The sequence below is a fragment of the Bufo bufo genome, chromosome 2 (assembly GCF_905171765.1).
Source record: "Bufo bufo chromosome 2, aBufBuf1.1, whole genome shotgun sequence".
In the NCBI taxonomy this organism is placed as follows: domain Eukaryota; kingdom Metazoa; phylum Chordata; class Amphibia; order Anura; family Bufonidae; genus Bufo; species Bufo bufo.
The window spans coordinates 12,291,076-12,309,977 of record NC_053390.1 but is presented as its reverse complement, the minus strand read 5'-3'; the positions used below and the strand labels follow the sequence as shown (position 1 = coordinate 12,309,977).

Here is an 18,902-nt window from a genome sequence, read left to right as displayed (position 1 = left end):
CTACCAACCCGAACGCCCCTATTATAATCCGCGACTGGGTCCTGCGGGTGACTCACCCCATCAGACTGGTGTCACCTGGTGCAGCTCGCACCCACCTCGCAACGCCACTGGTATGGAGACAATCTGGTCGATAGTTCCAATTACTGAACAAGGAGATTTCATGGCAAGTATCAATGTAAAAGATGCTTATCTTCATGATCCTATCTTATCTCCACACGTGAAATTTTTAACAATTGCCATTCAACTTCAGAATTTCCTCAGCTCCTACACATTCACAAAGTTGATCTTGGCTGTGGCAGCTGCTCTAAGAATTTGTGAAATTTATGTTGTCCCTTTTTTGGACGATTGGTTAGTTAAGGCTACTTCAGAGGAGCTACTCATACATCATGTGAAATATACATTAAGTGTCAATTAGGAAAATCAGACACCCAACTAGGCACCTCCAAATATTTTTGGGAGTTTGTTCTGGATTCTAGAAAGATGATCGCATCACTGTCTCTGGTGAGTCAAGCAAGAATAAGAGCTGCAGCAACATTCCTTTCAAGGCCCTGAAGGGTATTTATTAGTACTCTCATGAAGGTTTAATGTCAGCAGCATCTGAAGCAGTCCTTTGGGCTCTCTGGCACTTAAGAGAGAAGGGCCTGGACAAAATGTACTCCCTGTCACAGAAAACCCATTGATCCTCGAGGTGGCAGCATCACCAAATAGACAGGGATTCCATGATCCAGTTTGGCTGGTGCCTGTCGACAACTGATGTAACCCTCCTGGGTTGGGGTGCTACCTAGATGAGGTCTCAGTCAGGGGCACCTAGAGTCATCAGGAGCAGACATTACCCTCAAACCAAAGACAGCTTAGGGCAATTTGGCTGTCTCTGCCATATTTTGCTCCACTGATCAGAGGGAAAGCAGTAAGGATACAGTACATGACTTGGAGGAAGTGGGGTTAATTCTCAAGTGGGCAGAGGCCATTTCTCTCTGCATTTCACATTCATCTCTAAATATGGTGGCAGACCATCTGAGTCTGGTTACTCACTTCACAGGGAGTGGTCTTTGAATTCAGATATCTTTTATTAGATCACTCAAGAGAAGGGATGTGCCAGAAGTAGACCTGATGGCTATAAGGCTCACTATCACAAAGACGATCCCTTGGTGGTGGACAATCTGTCCATACCATGAAGGAGCAGACCACTGTAATAGGTATTATATAGTCGAGGCAAACCCCCTTCTCTATAATTGTCGGGGTCCCAATTGAAATGTCCTTATGAGCGCTCAGAGAGCTGACACGGACACATTGCTGAATCAGATTCACTCTCCTTTAATTCCACACACCGTATACATCTTTATAACACTACAGATAATCATAGACAAATCTGGCACACCGCCAAAGGGGTGGAAATCGATTTGATTTGTTATTCATAAAAGCCAATACTTCCGCACTATAATGAAAGAATTCTAATAATTAAAATATTTCTGCCGGATCTTATCTCAAAGTCGACATTCTTCAGCAGTACATCCCAAAACTCAGATAAGGAAGCGAGGGAGCTGCACCTAGGAACTCTATATACACAGAGACTCTCTACATCCTTCCAGCTGGCTCATAAATTTTTCACATATACACAAGATGGAAGAAATACTGATACAAAATGGATTCTCATCCCTCACACCAAGGAAGTCATGGTTTTCCCAATTAATTCAGATGAGTCGAGGGCTTTGGAGGCTTCCCCTACTGCACAATCTGGTGTTTCAGGGCAAGAAGCTCTTCTCATACCTGAACAGATCAAATCTAACAGCCTAGAAGTGTTATGGCAAACCTCCAGCACTCCAGCTGTGGTAAAACTACGACTCCCAAGATGCACACTTGCTTGGATGTTCACAGAACGTCTTAGGAATGAATGGAGCATGCTGGGCATGCCAGAGGTTAGCCATTACTGGGATAGAGGGAGCTTACCATGGCAGGCCTGGGAAGCTTTAGAAGCAATTTCACTGCAGGGTCTCCAATCGGAAGGTAGAGAGAGCTGCATCACTCTGCCTTACCTCAGATAGGCAGCAATCGCTGTTGAAGGCGGCATCTGAGTGGTTAAGTGACAGGGTTCGGTGCGAATGCCATTCCCCATCATTGTAGCAATGTGCCGGCTGTATTATATCTCCAGCACCCACAGTGTATGGATTGGGCTCATTGAGGATAGGTCATCAATATATATTGCTGCACAACCATTTTAATCTCATGTTGTCCATTACATGAGGACGCTCTTGATGGTCTTACTATGTGAGGTACATGGTTTTATCAATTTGGGCTTCCATGTGCATCACATTAATTCCATCATGTGCCTCCACATATTAATCCTGTTGCCCATTATGTGAGAAGGTATTCGATTGTGTTACTCTATTAGTGTGAGGCACTTAGTTTTATTAATTTGTACTTCCTTGTGCCTCACATTAATAGTAAGTGCCTCATCAAGTACCTCTTCACATAATGGGCAACATGGGTTACTGTGGGCATTTGTGTTATTTTATTTGTTATCGAATAACTTCATTCTTTAATTGGAATCAAAATCAAAGTCCAAATTCTGGAATTGTGATCGTATCCTTACTCTTCTGTGACTTTTCTCATGACTATCACGATCTGATTTTTGAGTGAAACATTGCTCACATTCTGAACATGAATACGGCTTCCTTACTGCGTGACGTAGCGCATGTTTAACAAGATTTTGTCTAAGTGTAAAACGTTTCTTACATTCTGAACATGAATACAGCTTCTCTCCTCTGTGACTTCTCTGATGTGCAGCAAGACTTGGTTTCTGTGTAAAACATTTCCCACATTCTGAACATGAATATGGTTTCTCTTCTGTGTGACGTAGCGCATGTTTAACAAGAGTTTGTCTAAGTGTAAAACGTTTCCCACATTCTGAACATGAAAACGGTTTCTCTCCTGTGTGACTTCTTTCATGTTTAACAAGATGTGATTTATCTGTAAAACATTTCCCACATTCTGAACATGAATACGGCTTCTCCCTTGTATGTAATTTCTGATGTGTAACTAGACTTGATTTAGCATTAAAACATTTCCCACAATCTGAACATGAATATGGTTTCTCTCCAGTGTGCCTTCTCTGATGATAACTAAGTTTGGCCTTAGTAATAAAACAGTCCCCACATTCTGAACAGAAGTATGGCTTCTCCCCTGTGTGCATTCTCTGATGTGTAACAAGACTTGATTTAGCATTAAAACATTTCCCACATTCTGAACATGAATACGGCTTCTCTCCTGTGTGAATTCTCTGATGTCTGACAAGATAGAATTTATCTGTAAAACATTTCCCACATTCTGAACATGAATACGGCTTGTCGCCTGTGTGACTTTTCTCATGTCTAACAAGATGTGATTTACATGCAAAATATTTCCCACATTCTGAACATGAATTTGGTTTCTCTCCTGTGTGACTTCTCTCATGTCTAGCAAGATGTGCTTTATGTGCAAAATATTTCCCACATTCTGAACATGAATACGGCTTCTCTCCTGTGTGACTTCTCTCATGTCGAACAAGCGCTGATTTATATGCAAAATATTTCCCACATTGTGGACATGAAAACGGCTTCTCCCGTGTGCGAATTCTTCTGTCTGTAGAAAGACTTGATCTTTTTGTGATCTCTTGAAACCTTTCACCCCCTTTCTGACCGGCACTTGTGGTAGCAATCTGTGATTGGTCAGATGAAGATTCCTCATGATCAGAGGGAATATATGACAGATCTGTACTGTGAAGTCCTGGATGTAAATTAAGGTTTTCTCCTGAAGAGCACTGCATGTTGTCTTCATCTTCTACTTTATAATTTAGTGATAACATGATGTTTCCCTCAGAATTCTTATGGGAATTTTCTGCTAAAGATACAAAATGAAATTTTGTATACACTGCACATGACGGGTGTTACCTTATGATATAGGAGGCTGGTGCCCCTCCATTACATGTCACTGCACACACGTGTATACACTGCACATGACGGCTCTTACCTTGTGATATAAGAGGCTGGTGCTCCTCCATTACATGTCACTGCACACACGTGTATACACTGCACATGACGGCTCTTACCTTGTGATATAAGAGGCTGGTGCTCCTCCATTACAGGTCACTGCACACACGTGTATACACTGCACATGACGGCTCTTACCCTGTGATATAAGAGGCTGGTGCTCCTCCATCATGGCCTCCTTGTACAGATCCTTGTGTCCTTCTATATACTCCCACTCCTCCATGGAGAAATAGACAGTGACATCCTGACACCTTACAGGAACCTGACAACACAATGACACCGTCATCACCCAGACCCCTCCAGTGCTGTTACTGGAGAATTTCCCAGCATTCCCAGCAGTGTCACCTCTCCAGTCAGCAGCTCCATCATCTTGTGGGTGAGTTCTAGGATCTTCTGCTCATGTATCAGGGGGTGAGGGGGAGGCTCTGTGATGGGGTGAGGGGTCCCGCTCCGCCCTCCTGACTCCTGGAGATGGATGATGGGAGTCACACAGTCCCCCGATGTCTTCTTCACTATTGTGTACTCCTGTGGATGGAGAGAGACACTTAGGGAATAAACCCTTCAGGGGCCATGTGCTCTCCTCCGGCCCTCTCCTCCTGGTACAACGTGCCTACTTACCTTCTCTTTTAATTTGGGACAGACCTGGGTAAGGTTATTTAACTATACTATTTACAGATGCCCAACTGGGCAATAGAACCTGTCTTGACCCAGGTACAAATTAATACTTCACTTTTATTATAATTCGCTAAAAATTGAACTGTACTGAGCATGTGTGCAATTATACTCTTTAATTGAAATAGGACAAGACCAAGAAATTATAAATTAAAAACACAATGCACCTCTACACTGTAAGTGGCAAGCAGTGCACAGTGAAAGTCTCCCACCTTGTATAGTTATGCACAAATTGCTACTAGTAATTCTACTAAGAGTTGACACTACCACAGCACCAAGTGTGGCTCACTTGTAACAAGCAGTATGGTTGTAATGACAACTTAATAAACTAGTAGGGGAGTAGTGATTACTCCCTCTACATACAAAGGGCTTTGCTGATGGGAGGAAGCAGTAACGTTAGGAACCGTTACAGCCAACTCAGTGGCCAGCAGTAGTCGCCCTGTTGATTTAACAGTGAGACCGACACAACGCTATCAGTGTCTGACCGCTAGGTGCTGATACAGTGGGGAGGCGCAGAGCAATTTAAAATCTACAGCTGTCCATTGCCCCTGAAGAAGCCAGAAGTCTGGCGAAACATGTCGGGGGACAGCTGTAGATTTTAAATTGCTCTGCGCCTCCCCACTGTATCAGCACCTAGCGGTCAGACACTGATAGCGTTGTGTCGGTCTCACTGTTAAATCAACAGGGCGACTACTGCTGGCCACTGAGTTGGCTGTAACGGTTCCTAACGTTACTGCTTCCTCCCATCAGCAAAGCCCTTTGTATGTAGAGGGAGTAATCACTACTCCCCTACTAGTTTATTAAGTTGTCATTACAACCATACTGCTTGTTACAAGTGAGCCACACTTGGTGCTGTGGTAGTGTCAACTCTTAGTAGAATTACTAGTAGCAATTTGTGCATAACTATACAAGGTGGGAGACTTTCACTGTGCACTGCTTGCCACTTACAGTGTAGAGGTGCATTGTGTTTTTAATTTATAATTTCTTGGTCTTGTCCTATTTCAATTAAAGAGTATAATTGCACACATGCTCAGTACAGTTCAATTTTTAGCGAATTATAATAAAAGTGAAGTATTAATTTGTACCTGGGTCAAGACAGGTTCTATTGCCCAGTTGGGCATCTGTAAATAGTATACTTACCTTCTCATGGCTCCTACAACATGACTATTGGTCACTGGTCACATGACACATCACTCACCATATTGGGGGCTGATCTTCAGGTTCTCCATCACTTGGAAGGTCTGGAGGCCGTTCTCCAGGACCCTGGACTCTTCCTATCACTTCCTATGATGGATTCTCCTTCCCGATGTCTGACTTGTTACAGAATACAATACAGAGGAGAGAAATCTACAAAAGTTTACCTCTCCGCTCAGCAGGGAGATGATCTCCAAGGTGAGGTCTAATATTCTTCTGCTGATCTCCTTCTTGTCCATCCTTGGTGGCTCATTCAGTAGAAGGGTCGTATTGCTGGTTTTATTCATGATGCCTTCAAAATAAAGGAATAAAAGGTTAATCAGTGAGTCCCCGATAATAAGGCCGAGAGAAAATACAACTCATCCCGCAAAACTGAGACCCTCATAAAGCTGCACCGATGTGAAAACTCTGAGCTCCGTGTGTATCTAAGCTCCTGGCAGTGCAGTGTGTGGAAGCAGGAGACATGTCCTGAGTATCTCGGCCCCCCGGTCCGGTGCCGGTCCGCGCACAGAACACTGCACACACGTGTACACACTGCACATAACGGCTCTTACCTTGTGATATAAGAGGCTGGTGCTCCTCCATTACATGTCACTGCACACACGTGTATACACTGCACATGACGGCTCTTACCTTGTGATATAAGAGGCTGGTGCTCCTCCATTACATGTCACTGCACACACGTGTATACACTGCACATGACGGCTCTTACCCTGTGATATAAGAGGCTGGTGCTCCTCCATTACATGTCACTGCACACACGTGTATACACTGCACATGACGGGTCTTACCTTGTGATATAAGAGGCTGGTGCTCCTCCATTACATGTCACTGCACACACGTGTACACAGTGCACATGACGGCTCTTACCTTGTGATATAAGAGGCTGGTGCTCCTCCATTACATGTCACTGCACACACGTGTACACACTGCACATGACGGGTCTTACCCTGTGATATAAGAGGCTGGTGCTCCTCCATTACATGTCACTGCACACACATGTATACACTGCACATGACGGCTCTTACCTTGTGATATAAGAGGCTGGTGCTCCTCCATTACATGTCACTGCACACACGTGTATACACTGCACATGACGGCTCTTACCTTGTGATATAAGAGGCTGGTGCTCCTCCATTACATGTCACTGCACACACGTGTATACACTGCACATGACGGCTCTTACCTTGTGATATAAGAGGCTGGTGCTCCTCCATTACATGTCACTGCACACACGTGTATACACTGCACATGATGGCTCTTACCTTGTGATATAAGAGGCTGGTGCTCCTCCATTACATGTCACTGCACACACGTGTATACACTGCACATGACGGCTCTTACCTTGTGATATAAGAGGCTGGTGCTCCTCCATTACATGTCACTGCACACACGTGTATACACTGCACATGACGGCTCTTACCTTGTGATATAAGAGGCTGGTGCTCCTCCATTACATGTCACTGCACACACGTGTATACACTGCACATGACGGCTCTTACCCTGTGATATAAGAGGCTGGTGCTCCTCCATTACATGTCACTGCACACACGTGTATACACTGCACATGACGGCTCTTACCTTGTGATATAAGAGGCTGGTGCTCCTCCATTACATGTCACTGCACACACGTGTATACACTGCACATGACGGCTCTTACCTTGTGATATAAGAGGCTGGTGCTCCTCCATTACATGTCACTGCACACACGTGTATACACTGCACATGACGGCTCTTACCCTGTGATATAAGAGGCTGGTGCTCCTCCATCATGGCCTCCTTGTACAGGTCCTTGTGTCCTTCTATATACTCCCACTCCTCCATGGAGAAATAGACAGTGACGTCCTGACACCTTATAGGAACCTGACAACACAATGACACCGTCATCACCCAGACCCCTCCAGTGCTGTTACTGGAGAATTTCCCAGCATTCCCAGCAGTGTCACCTCTCCAGTCAGCAGCTCCATCATCTTGTGGGTGAGTTCTAGGATCTTCTGCTCATGTATCAGGGGGTGAGGGGGAGGCTCTGTGATGGGGGGAGGGGTCCTGCTCCGCCCTCCTGACTCCTGGAGATGGATGATGGGAGTCACACAGTCCCCCGATGTCTTCTTCACTATTGTGTACTCCTGTGGATGGAGAGAGACACTTAGGGAATAAACCCTTCAGGGGCCATGTGCTCTCCTCCGGCCCTCTCCTCCTGGTACAACGTGCCTACTTACCTCCTCATGGCTCCTACAACATGACTATTGGTCACTGGTCACATGACACATCACTCACCATACTGGGGGCTGATCTTCAGGTTCTCCATCACGTGGAAGGTCTGGAGGCCGTTCTCCAGGACCCTGGACTCTTCCTATCACTTCCTATGATGGATTCTCCTTCCCGATGTCTGACTTGTTACAGAATACAATAAAGAGGAGAGAAATCTAGAAAAGTTTACCTCTCCGCTCAGCAGGGAGATGATCTCCAAGGTGAGGTCTAATATTCTTCTGCTGATCTCCTTCCTGTCCATCCTTGGTGGTCGTTCAGGAGAAGAGGAGAGAACTGGAGGAGCTGGAGGCTTCTAGTACTGCAGGCGCCTTTATGAGAAGAGGAGAGGAAATCATCCAGGGGACAAGACCAGATGTCACCTCCTGAACCGCACTTCCTGAGCCTGGAGGGCCCCGCTTCTCAGAGCCCCCACCACATGGATTCCAGTGGCCCCAACATGGAGATCTCTGGTGGCTCTACAGGAGATAAATGTCTGGTAGATGCAGGTCCCACCTCTGGGCTGTGCTCAGCTGTGTCCAGAACTCCTAGAGAAGAGACTGGAGAGAGCTGAGCTCAGGCCGGGCCCCGCTCCATTCATTCTCCTCCTGGAGGCAGGGGCCCCTCACCAGGACAGTCAGGGGCCAGCGAATGATGACAACCCCCACTATCCCCACTACTCCTCCCCCATCATACTAAGCTGAGGAGCGGAGAAGGATTCCTTGTGTGTAATGGAGGAGAATCTCCAGAGGTGACATGTCTGAGCTCTCCACCACACTGTCTCCTCACAGCTCATCTTACCTGCAGGCTGGAGGAATGGCTGATACCAGAGAGAACAAGAGCCCTGACTACCGACCAGGACCTGCCCAGTATCTGCTGCACCGCCAGAGCTGAAGGACCTGCGGTGACGTCACCGTCATGTGATCAGTGCAGGGGGCGGGGCTCAGCAATGACTACCGACCAGGACCTGCCCAGTATCTACTGCACTGTTAGAGCTGAAGGACCTGGGGTGACGTCACTGTCATGTGATCAGTACAGGGGGCGGGGTTCAGTAGTGGAGAGGAGAAGAGGTGGCGAAGAAGCAGTGATGTTAGTCATGTGACATGAGGGGGCGGAGCTTTCTATGGAGAAGGATCTGTAGGATTGAGGATTTTTTTCTCTATACAGCCAAGGAAATGCTGGGAGTTGTAGTTCTCTGATATCCTATAATAGCAGTCTGGATGTGCTGGGAATTGTAGTTCTCTTCTTTGATTTCTTATGATAGCAGCCTGGACATGTTGGGAGTTTTATCCTTTTCTCTGATATAATGACAGCCTGGACATGTTGGAAGTTGTAGTTCTCTCCTCTGTTTGCTGCACATGATTACGGGGGTGGCCATCTTTCCCGATGATGAGAGCAGCATTTAGAGCTATGATTTATAGCAGCTGCATGGACTATGGGCACAGTAGACAGGAGAGGATTGTGGGCATGCTTTGTGAACTGAGCAGAGGCCATTGTGCAGGGAGGGGGAGGAGGTAAGCTGTGACTCCTACTGTAAATGGTGGATCCTGTGTTATCTATACTGAGGTGTTAGAAATGATAGAATTAGTCCCGCGTTGTATCTCCTCCTGTGAGCGCTGCAGGTCCCTTGTGAAGTGGGTTCAGTTCACACCAGACATAAAAAGCAAGAAGAACGGACGGCGCTGCTCCTCTAGGATCCACAAGCAGATTAGATCCTAGACGGCTCCTCCTCCGCTCCTCCTCCGTGCTGCCAAACACTGCTTCTCGTGTGGATTGTGGTACGGCTTCTACACGTTCCACGTCCTCAGCTTCCCTCCAGGCTCTTCTCTTCCCCTCCAGACTTCTATGTCCTCTCCAGATCCCTCTATAACATTCGGACCCCTCCAGACTCCTCTCTTCCCCTCCAGACTCCTCTCTTCCCCTCCAGACTCCTCTGTTCACCTCCAGACTCCTCTGTTCCCCTCCAGACTCCTCTGTTCTCCTCCAGATCCTCTTTCACCTCCAGGCTCCAAGGACAGAGAAGCGAAACCTAAATCACAGTGGGGGAACTTGAAACAGTGCGTGGACGAGATGCTATCACAATACATATTGTTAGAACAGACAAAATGGAGTCACATTTCTCTTCACCGTCCAGCTCCTCGGGATAATCAGCCGTCAGACTTCTCTCACATCACCATCACACCCATATCTGGAGCTCTCAGTTTCTGAATGATTTGGAGAAGAAGATGAGTATTTAACCCTTACCCCGCTGAGTGGATTGTCTTGCAGATGAGCAGATTGGATTTGCCATTGCCTCTGATATGAACTGTAGAAATGCTTCTCAAGGTGACCTCCGCCCAACACACAATCTGTCTCCATTCTTCTGACCGGGAAAGGCGTCTGTTTCCACCTTGTTTATGGGGAGAAGAACATTCACTGTGTTGTCCGACTGAATCAGAATCCGTCTGAATTAAGGGCTGAGAAATGAGTAAGGCCGATGTGATTGCCCTGAGTTCCTTCAGGTTTGATGACAGGAGATCTGATGATGGCCACTTCTTTTCTACCCAATGATTCTTGACATGGGCACCCCAACCTGAGCCTGAAGTATCCGTGGTGAGGAGGGTTGTTTCTGGTATCAAAATATCGATACCCAATCAATACGTTTGTCCCGGGAACAATTCGATATCGGGATTTGACATTTGCCGATACTAGGCTGCACTACTGCGCAGCCCAGTATTAGAGAACATGGAGCGCACTGCTCTCCCCGCGCGCCATGTTCCCTCAGCAGCACAGGGGAGAAGGAAGCAGTCTCTCCCTCCCCCCTGTGCCGCTGATGCCAATGTTAGCGGATACCGGATGAGCGGTGGACTCCGAATTAGAAGTTATGGATATCCATAGAGAAAAACCAACACAGGCATAGAGCTGTGTTTCAAGAGTTTCTACTTTATTAACCCCTTCCCGACACATGACGTACTATTACGTCATGGAAGCCACTGCGTTCCCACAATTTGACGTAATAGTAGAACGTCATGGTGATCAGGCGGGCACCGGAGCGGTGCGTGCGCGATCACTGCAGGGGCCCGGCAGTCCCTGGTAGCCGGGCCCCTGATGTATCCGCCAGCATCGCTGTAAAAGCCGTTGCTGGCGGATTAACCCCTTCTATGCCGCGGTCCGCGCTGACAGCGACATGGAAGGGGTTTGTGTCGGGTGAGGGAGCACATTTGTCAGAAGACAGCCCGATGCCTTGCACGGGTGCCCAGGAGATCCACCCTCAGGTCCGTCTCCTAGGCAACCTGTTAGTGTATGACTCAGTGTCATACACTAACAGGCAATGCATTACAATACAGATGTATTGTAATGCATTGTAGAGGGGATCAGACGCCCAAAAGTGAACATCAGAAATAAAGTAAAGAAAAAAAGTGTTTTAAATAAAATTTATAACGTTTTTAAGTAAACCGTCTCTATAAATAGATCACATGATCCATCCCGTCCGATAAACACCATAACTAAAAAAAATAAGTTAAGATTCCTTTCTTACAAGTGTTGGAGGGGGCAAGGAGTGACCTGAAAGTTACAGTAACTTTCCACAAGAAGCTCACAGTTCATTACACAAAAAATGGCAGCATGAAATACAAAAATGGAGGCTGAGGACAAAACATGGAGTCTTACCCCTCACAATTCCCCCATTTTGAGATATTCACTCACCACAGGTGTCAGGTAGACATACTTCAGCCGGACATTCCCCTTGCTGCTGGTTTCCAAGATTCTGCATGTCTGCACCTATGTTCCTGTTACACACTCTGCTCAAGCACATCAATGACATGTGAACCTAATTACAATGTAAATGAGTGCAACAATCGACAAAATCTGTATTATTCCCTGTACTATACCCATAAGCCGCCCACCAACATTTTTAAACCAGTTTGCTGTATGCAAGAAAGAGAAGGTATCTGACCACCGAGAGTCCTCGTCAGCACTATGTGCATCCAGCCATTTATCTCTCATTTCTCTCATCTTTTCGATACCTGCTTTTACTTGAAGGTTACCTTGTGGATCTATATAATGACAACAAGCAGATCCTATTATTTGACACATTCCTCTTTCCTTAGCTGTAAGATAGTCTAAAACTAGAGTCTGCTGGTTAGTAACTATGATTAACTGAGATGGTACATCATTAGTTTGGTTTACAAGGCCTAACACATCCCCTATTTGGTCATCTAGGTAGTCAGTGGAGTTAAACTTAAAACTTTCATTTTATGGTCTTTAGATAGATAAGAAGTCTCTACAATTTATGTCAGTAAGTTCTAACCACGGCACCGGAATTGCTAAATAAGGCATAGTCTTTGAACTTACAGGACTGTGAGTACAGATCCAACAGTTTTTATAATTGTCCGCATCTGTCATATATATATTTTTTAACATGACCTGATGATGCCTAATAAGGAGATTGTCCCAGTCACTTTTTAGGTTCACATGTAGAGCTTGAATGCTCAGACCCAAGAGTAGCAGTGCAAGGATCTCCATCCTCAGGGTTGGGCACCTTTTTTGCAATGTGAGGCGTAAATCCAGTTAGGCTTTCCTTCCACCTTTTATGGAGGTTGCAGTTTTCAACAGGACTTGGAAGGGACCATCAAATCTCCGCTCAAATGTTTTCCTCACGTGCCTCTTTATCACCACCCAACCTCCAGGCTCAAGACTGTGTGGGCCTTCTACTGAATCAGGGTCTGGAATGGAAGCAAACACTTGTTTATGAGTGTGATGTAACCTTTCAGTAAGGGCCTTCATGTAACTGACCATACTATCAGCCTGCAACTGTTGAAGAAAATACAATCCTAGCCTTGGAGCACTGCCAAACAATACCTCAAAGGGGGATAACCCTGTCTTCTTGTTCAGGGTGGTTCTTATGGAATATAAGGCTAGAGGCAAACATTCTGTCCATGGTCTACCTGTTTCCTGCACGGCTTTCTGAATTTTCAGTTTTTTTGTCCCGTTCAAGTGTTTGACACGGCCTCTGTTTTGTGGGTGGTACGCCTTATGGAAGGCTTGGGTCACCCCTATGGCTTGCATAACCTCTGTCATCACTTTACCTGTAAAGTGGGAACCTCTATCTGACTCAATATCTTCAGGAACACCATACCTGCATATCAGTTCACTGACCAGTTTCTTTGCCATATTCTTGGCATTTGCTTTGGCTATTGGGAAGGCTTCCGGACAACCTGAAAAGAGATCAACACACACAAGAACTCATATACTCCTACCTTAAGCAGTTGTATATAGTCTATCTGCAGTCTCTGGAACGGGTAAAATGGCCTAGAAGTGTGCTTGCTTGGAGTCTTCACCATGTGGCTGGGGTTGTTCAATGCACAGACCATACATCCTTTGTTGGAATATTTATGCTGTCTCCGATTGACAGTCTATATTATTTATGTGAATAAATTAAAATCTATAATGAAGGAGATTATAATTTATTATTATAAATATCAAGCTAAAACAAGCTTGTGATCTGCGTTGAATTGAAGACAAAACCCAGTTACACACAAAATATATATGTAATTTATTAATACAATTTATAGTGCAAAATAATATATAATAAAATTGGTGATAATAAAATACAATCAACGATATGCAAAATAGTGAGAAAGTCAAAAGATAATTGAGAATATATATATATACACAATTATGCCTTCTTATACTGATACCCCTCAATTGTATTTTGAATCAATTTAATACTTGATTTCTCTCAGCCGACAAATGTCCGATTAAACCCAAATCTGGTTTATCTTTTATCTATACAGATATTTATACATATGTAATCAACCATACCGGTCTAGAACTGAATTCAATTCCTTGGAGATAATACCGTGTTTTCACCAGTATATTTCAATCTCCCTGTATTGGATTAATTTTCAGGATGATGCTGCAGGTACACCCCAATCTTATTCCAAAACAGATACTATACACAAGGTATGGTTAATTGAATATATATAGATATGTATTATATTACCTAATTATCCTATGAAATATAGGTAAGGTTATACTATACCAAAATGTCAGCTAGCAGAAATCAGTTTCAATGGTTCTAAGATGGCTGCCTCCAATGACTGAAAAGGTGGTCAGGGCTGGATCTGGTCTTTTCCCTTTTGATGGTTTCCTGATGATCGTCCCTTGATGATAGTTAGAGAGAGAGCGATCTGAAGATAGATGGATCCCTTCTGTCAGCCCAGACCATCTTTTTATCCTATCTTAGAAAGGGCTTGGCCAAGTTTGATCATTAACTAGTGACCTCACTTTATAACCAATAGAACCTCCCTCTAGGGAAAATACACCCTAGATCTTTAGGTTACCCTAACACTAGATGGCACTAGTACTCCATACAAAAATCGAGGCATCCATTTATATTTTCTATATATCCTCTTATTCATTTACTAGCGATACATTTTAACTAAGGTTTCAGACAAAACCTTGAGGAGATCTTGAATAGACAATGACTTTTGTATCTGGTCAAACACCTCGCATATTCCTTAATCTTTTGACCAGACCTAATTAAATCAAGATACACCTGACCATACTCAAGTCATTGTTCTGGGGAAAAGACAAGGTTTGTTTATGATCACCTGTGTCCACATTTCTCCATACAAGAAAACCTTAAGGAAAGAAATAATTTACTTGAGTTTTACACTGAGAGAAATTCTAAAAATGACAGAGTAATCTGAACCTCATTTCTAACCTTAAAACTGAATATATCTATAAGGACCACACTCTTATATATACAGTACAACACACGTATTTAAATTGATGATATAAAATCAATCTACTCATACATTGCTTAATATAAAAACCCCAAAGAAAGATTAGAGTCTTTCTATACACTGAAAATCATCAAGACTCAGCATATGTCTAATACATTGTCTTATCTAGGCAATTACTAAAAACAGACTTGGGTAAACACTTTGGTACAGATTGTTAATCTTAGGTTAGTAATTCTGAGTTAAAATCTTGAACTCACTCTGCCCTCTTAAAATTAGACAAAATGGTTGTTCTTTAGGCTCATGTTCAGACATCTTATATAGGCCTTATACTTATAGACTTTATTTATACCCAATAGTTCTGACACCTTGTAAAAATCGAGCAACTCCTGCAGAAAACCCTGGATAGTGATGGACGAACATCGGCCGGGACGGTTCGTGATTGTGCGAATGCGATCAAATGTTCGCCAACCGCAAGTTCGTGGCGGGCCCCATTCAATTTAATGGTAGGCGAACCTGGAAAACCTTCAGGTCATATTTGCAGCCACCAAATACTTACTAGAAGTGCACATATCGTCCCACAACATGGACGGTGACATACCAGAGGGGGATCAATGACAAAAATTCCCTAAAAAAATATGTATTTTAATCAGGGGCCATTTTTATGCGTCTTCAAGGGAAATTCTCAAAAATGTGCCCTGCTGAAGCCTAGAAAATTTTTATTTTAGGCCATGGGAGTACAGGACTTAAAAATTAGGCATTCACCTGACATAAAAGAACAAGTGATTATGTAGCTCGAGGTACATTATGCGGTCAATAGATAAAAAATTTACTGTAGCCCACTGCAGTACAGGCCCTAAACATTAGGCATTCATCGTACAGAAAAGATCAAGTTATTATGTGGCTGGAGGTATATTAGACGGTCATTGGATAACAATTTTACTGTAGGCCAGTACAAATACATGTCAAATACATATGTTTAAAAGAAATAAAAATATTAAATTGGATTAATCTCCCCTCTTGAATAAACCCCAAATGATCATAGGTAAAATTCGATAACACGTGGTCGTCACAGGTGTTGAATTCCTCCGAGGCCTCAACAATTAGGCATTCACCGTACAGGAAAGAACAAGTGATTATGTGACTGGAGGTATATTAGACGGTCATTGGATATCAATTTTACTGCAGGCCAGTGTAGTACAGGCCCCAAACATTAGGCATTCACCGTACAGAAAAGAACAAGTGATTATGTGGCTGGAGGTATATTAGACGGTCATTGGACATCAATTTTAATTCAGGCCAGTGGAGTACAGGCCCCAAACATTAGGCTCTCACCGGACAGAAAAGAACAAGTGATTATGTGGCTGGAGGTACATTAGGCCAGCGGTCCCCAACCGCCGGGCCGTGGCCCAGGACTGGGCCGTGGAGGATTGTTAGTCGGGCCGCGGCGATCAGGGCAGTCTTTAACTCTGTACTAATGAAGCGCTTCCATTATGGAAGCGCTTCATTAGTACAGAAGGACCAGGGAGCGGTGAAGGATCTGTACTCACCACTTCCTGGTCCTCGGCTCGGCTATCGGCTGTGCATGGCTGCGCACAGCATGAGGTCTCTCTGTGACCTCACGCTGTGCGCCGCTATACACAGACAGCCGACAGCAGAATGAAGAGGATCGCGATGGTGACCAGGAGCAGGAGAGGTAAGTGTTTTTTTTATTTAATTTTTTATTTGCATTGGGGGCTGATGGCTGACCTGGGGGACATGGGGCTGACATGAGGGACATGGGGCTGACATGAGGGGCTAATGGGGGGCTTATGGCTGACATGAGGGGCTAATGGGGGCTTATGGCTGACATGAGGGGCTAATGGGGGGGCTTATGGTTGACATGAGGGGCTAATGGGGGGCTTATGGCTGACATGAGGGGCTAATGGGGGGCTTATGGCTGACATGAGGGGCTAATGGGGGGCTAATGGCTGACATGAGGGGCTAATGGGGGGGCTTATGGTTGACATGAGGGGCTAATGGGGGGCTTATGGCTGACATGAGGGGCTAATGGGGGGCTTATGGCTGACATGAGGGGCTAATGGGGGGCTTATGGCTGACATGAGGGGCTAATGGGGGGCTTATGGCTGACATGAGGGGCTAATGGGGGCTTATGGCTGACATGAAGGGCTAATGGGGGCTTATGGCTGACATGAGGGGCTAATGGGGGGCTTATGGCTGACATGAGGGGCTAATGGGGGGCTTATGGCTGACATGAGGGGCTAATGGGGGCTTATGGCCAGGGCCGGCCTTTGGGGTGTGCGGGCTGTGCGGCCGGACAGGGCGCCATAGCAACAGGGGCGCTGGGCGGCCGACAGCTCGCAATGTAATATGCGGCAGGCGAGGCGGCACTTGTGTTCTCCCCCGCCCCCTCCATCTTCCCCTCTCCTGTATTTAGCAGGGGGCGCCCGGCGCCCGTTGTGGTTTAAAAAAATAATAATAAGTTGCTTATATAAGTTCGGGCGGCCGGCGGCGCCCCTCATGCTGCGCCGCCTGAGCGGCTGAGGCTGAGCGCTTGCCGCTCTAAAAAATCCTGCCTGTGTGCTGTTAATGTAGTGTGCACTTCCTGTCAGTCCGGCCGGGTACAGGAAACAAATGCTCCTGTACCGCGGATCGAACAGAGCTCGGCCACGCTACACTAGAGGTGGAGGTGGGAGTAGAATGAGAGTGACAAGGGGGGAGGAAATAATGAGAGTGAAAAGGGGGGAGGGGGGGAGGAAATAATGAGAGTGACAAGGGGGGAGGAAATAATGAGAGTGAAAAGGGGGGAGGGGGGGAGGAAATAATGAGAGTGACAAGGGGGGAGGGGGGGGAATAATGAGAGTGACAAGGGGGGAGGGAGGGGGGGGAATAATGAGAGTGACAAGGGGGGAGGGAGGGGGGGAATAATGAGAGTGACAAGGGGGGAGGGAGGGGGGGAATAATGAGAGTGACAAGGGGGAAGGAAGGGGGGGAAATAATGAGAGTGACAAGGGGGGAGGGGGGGGAATAATGAGAGTGACAAGGGGGGAGGGGGGGGAAATAATGAGAGTGACAAGGGGGGAGGGAGGGGGGAAATAATGAGAGTGACAAGGGGGGAGGGGGGGAAATAATGAGAGTGACAGGGGGGGGGATAATAAGAGTGACAAGGGGGGAGGGAGGGGGGAATAATGAGAGTGACAAGGGGGGAGGGAGGGGGGAATAATGAGAGTGACAAGGGGGGAGGGGGGAAATAATGAGAGTGGAAAGGGGGAGGGGGGGAAATAATGAGAGTGACAAGGGGGGGGGAATAATGAGAGTGACAAGGGGGGAGGGAGGGGGGGAAATAATGAGAGTGACAAGGGGGGAGGGAGGGGGGGAATAATGAGAGTGACAAGGGGGGAGGGAGGGGGGGAAATAATGAGAGTGACAAGGGAGAGGGGGGGAATAATGAGAGTGACAAGGAGGGAGGGGGGGGAATAATGAGAGTGACAAGGGGGGAGGGGGGGAAATAATGAGACTGACAAGGGGGGAGGGGGGAAAATAATGAGAGTGACAAGGGGGGGGGGGAAATAATGAAAGTGACAAGGGGGGAGGGAGGGGGGGGAATAATGAGAGTGATAAGGAGGGGGGGGGGAATAATGAGAGTGACAAGGGGGAGGGAGGGGGGGGAAATAATGAGAGTGACAAGGGAGAGGGGGGGAATAATGAGAGTGACAAGGGAAGGGGGGGAAGAGAGTGACAAGGGAAGGGGGGGGGGGGAGAAGAGAGTGACAATGGAGTCCCCAGAGCCAGACTGCAGCCAGAGTCCAGATCATCTTATTGTCCTAGTGGTAAGTAGACAATGCAATATGTTTATTATTTAATTGTTTAGTTATTAATACTACATTGGAAACAAATTTACCTCACATTTAGGGTCCATTCACACATCCGTGTGTGTTTTGCGGATCCACAAAACACGGACAGCGGCAATGTGCGTTCCGCATTTTGCGGACCGCACATTGCTGGCACTAAGAGAATATGCCTATTCTTGTCCGCTATT

The 18,902-nt window shown here is 45.9% G+C and overlaps 1 protein-coding gene and 1 long non-coding RNA gene across 2 annotated transcripts in view; both read right to left on the bottom strand.

Moving 5' to 3' along the window:
• Nucleotides 1-2,500: 2,500 nt before the first annotated feature.
• Nucleotides 2,501-18,902, bottom strand: part of LOC120992032 (zinc finger protein 260-like) — a 52,789-nt gene continuing 36,387 nt past the window's right edge. Inside the window, exon 3 of the mRNA XM_040420792.1 lies at nucleotides 2,501-3,595. Coding sequence (XP_040276726.1) covers nucleotides 2,537-3,595 — 1,059 coding nt within the window. The 3' untranslated portion in view covers nucleotides 2,501-2,536. The remainder of the gene's footprint in view (nucleotides 3,596-18,902) is intronic.
• LOC120992070 lies at nucleotides 4,513-7,686 on the bottom strand. Its single transcript, XR_005776914.1, has 3 exons — nucleotides 7,631-7,686; nucleotides 6,059-6,183; nucleotides 4,513-4,550 (listed from the first exon to the last, which is right to left on the bottom strand). It is a non-coding gene; the product is annotated as an uncharacterized LOC120992070 (long non-coding RNA).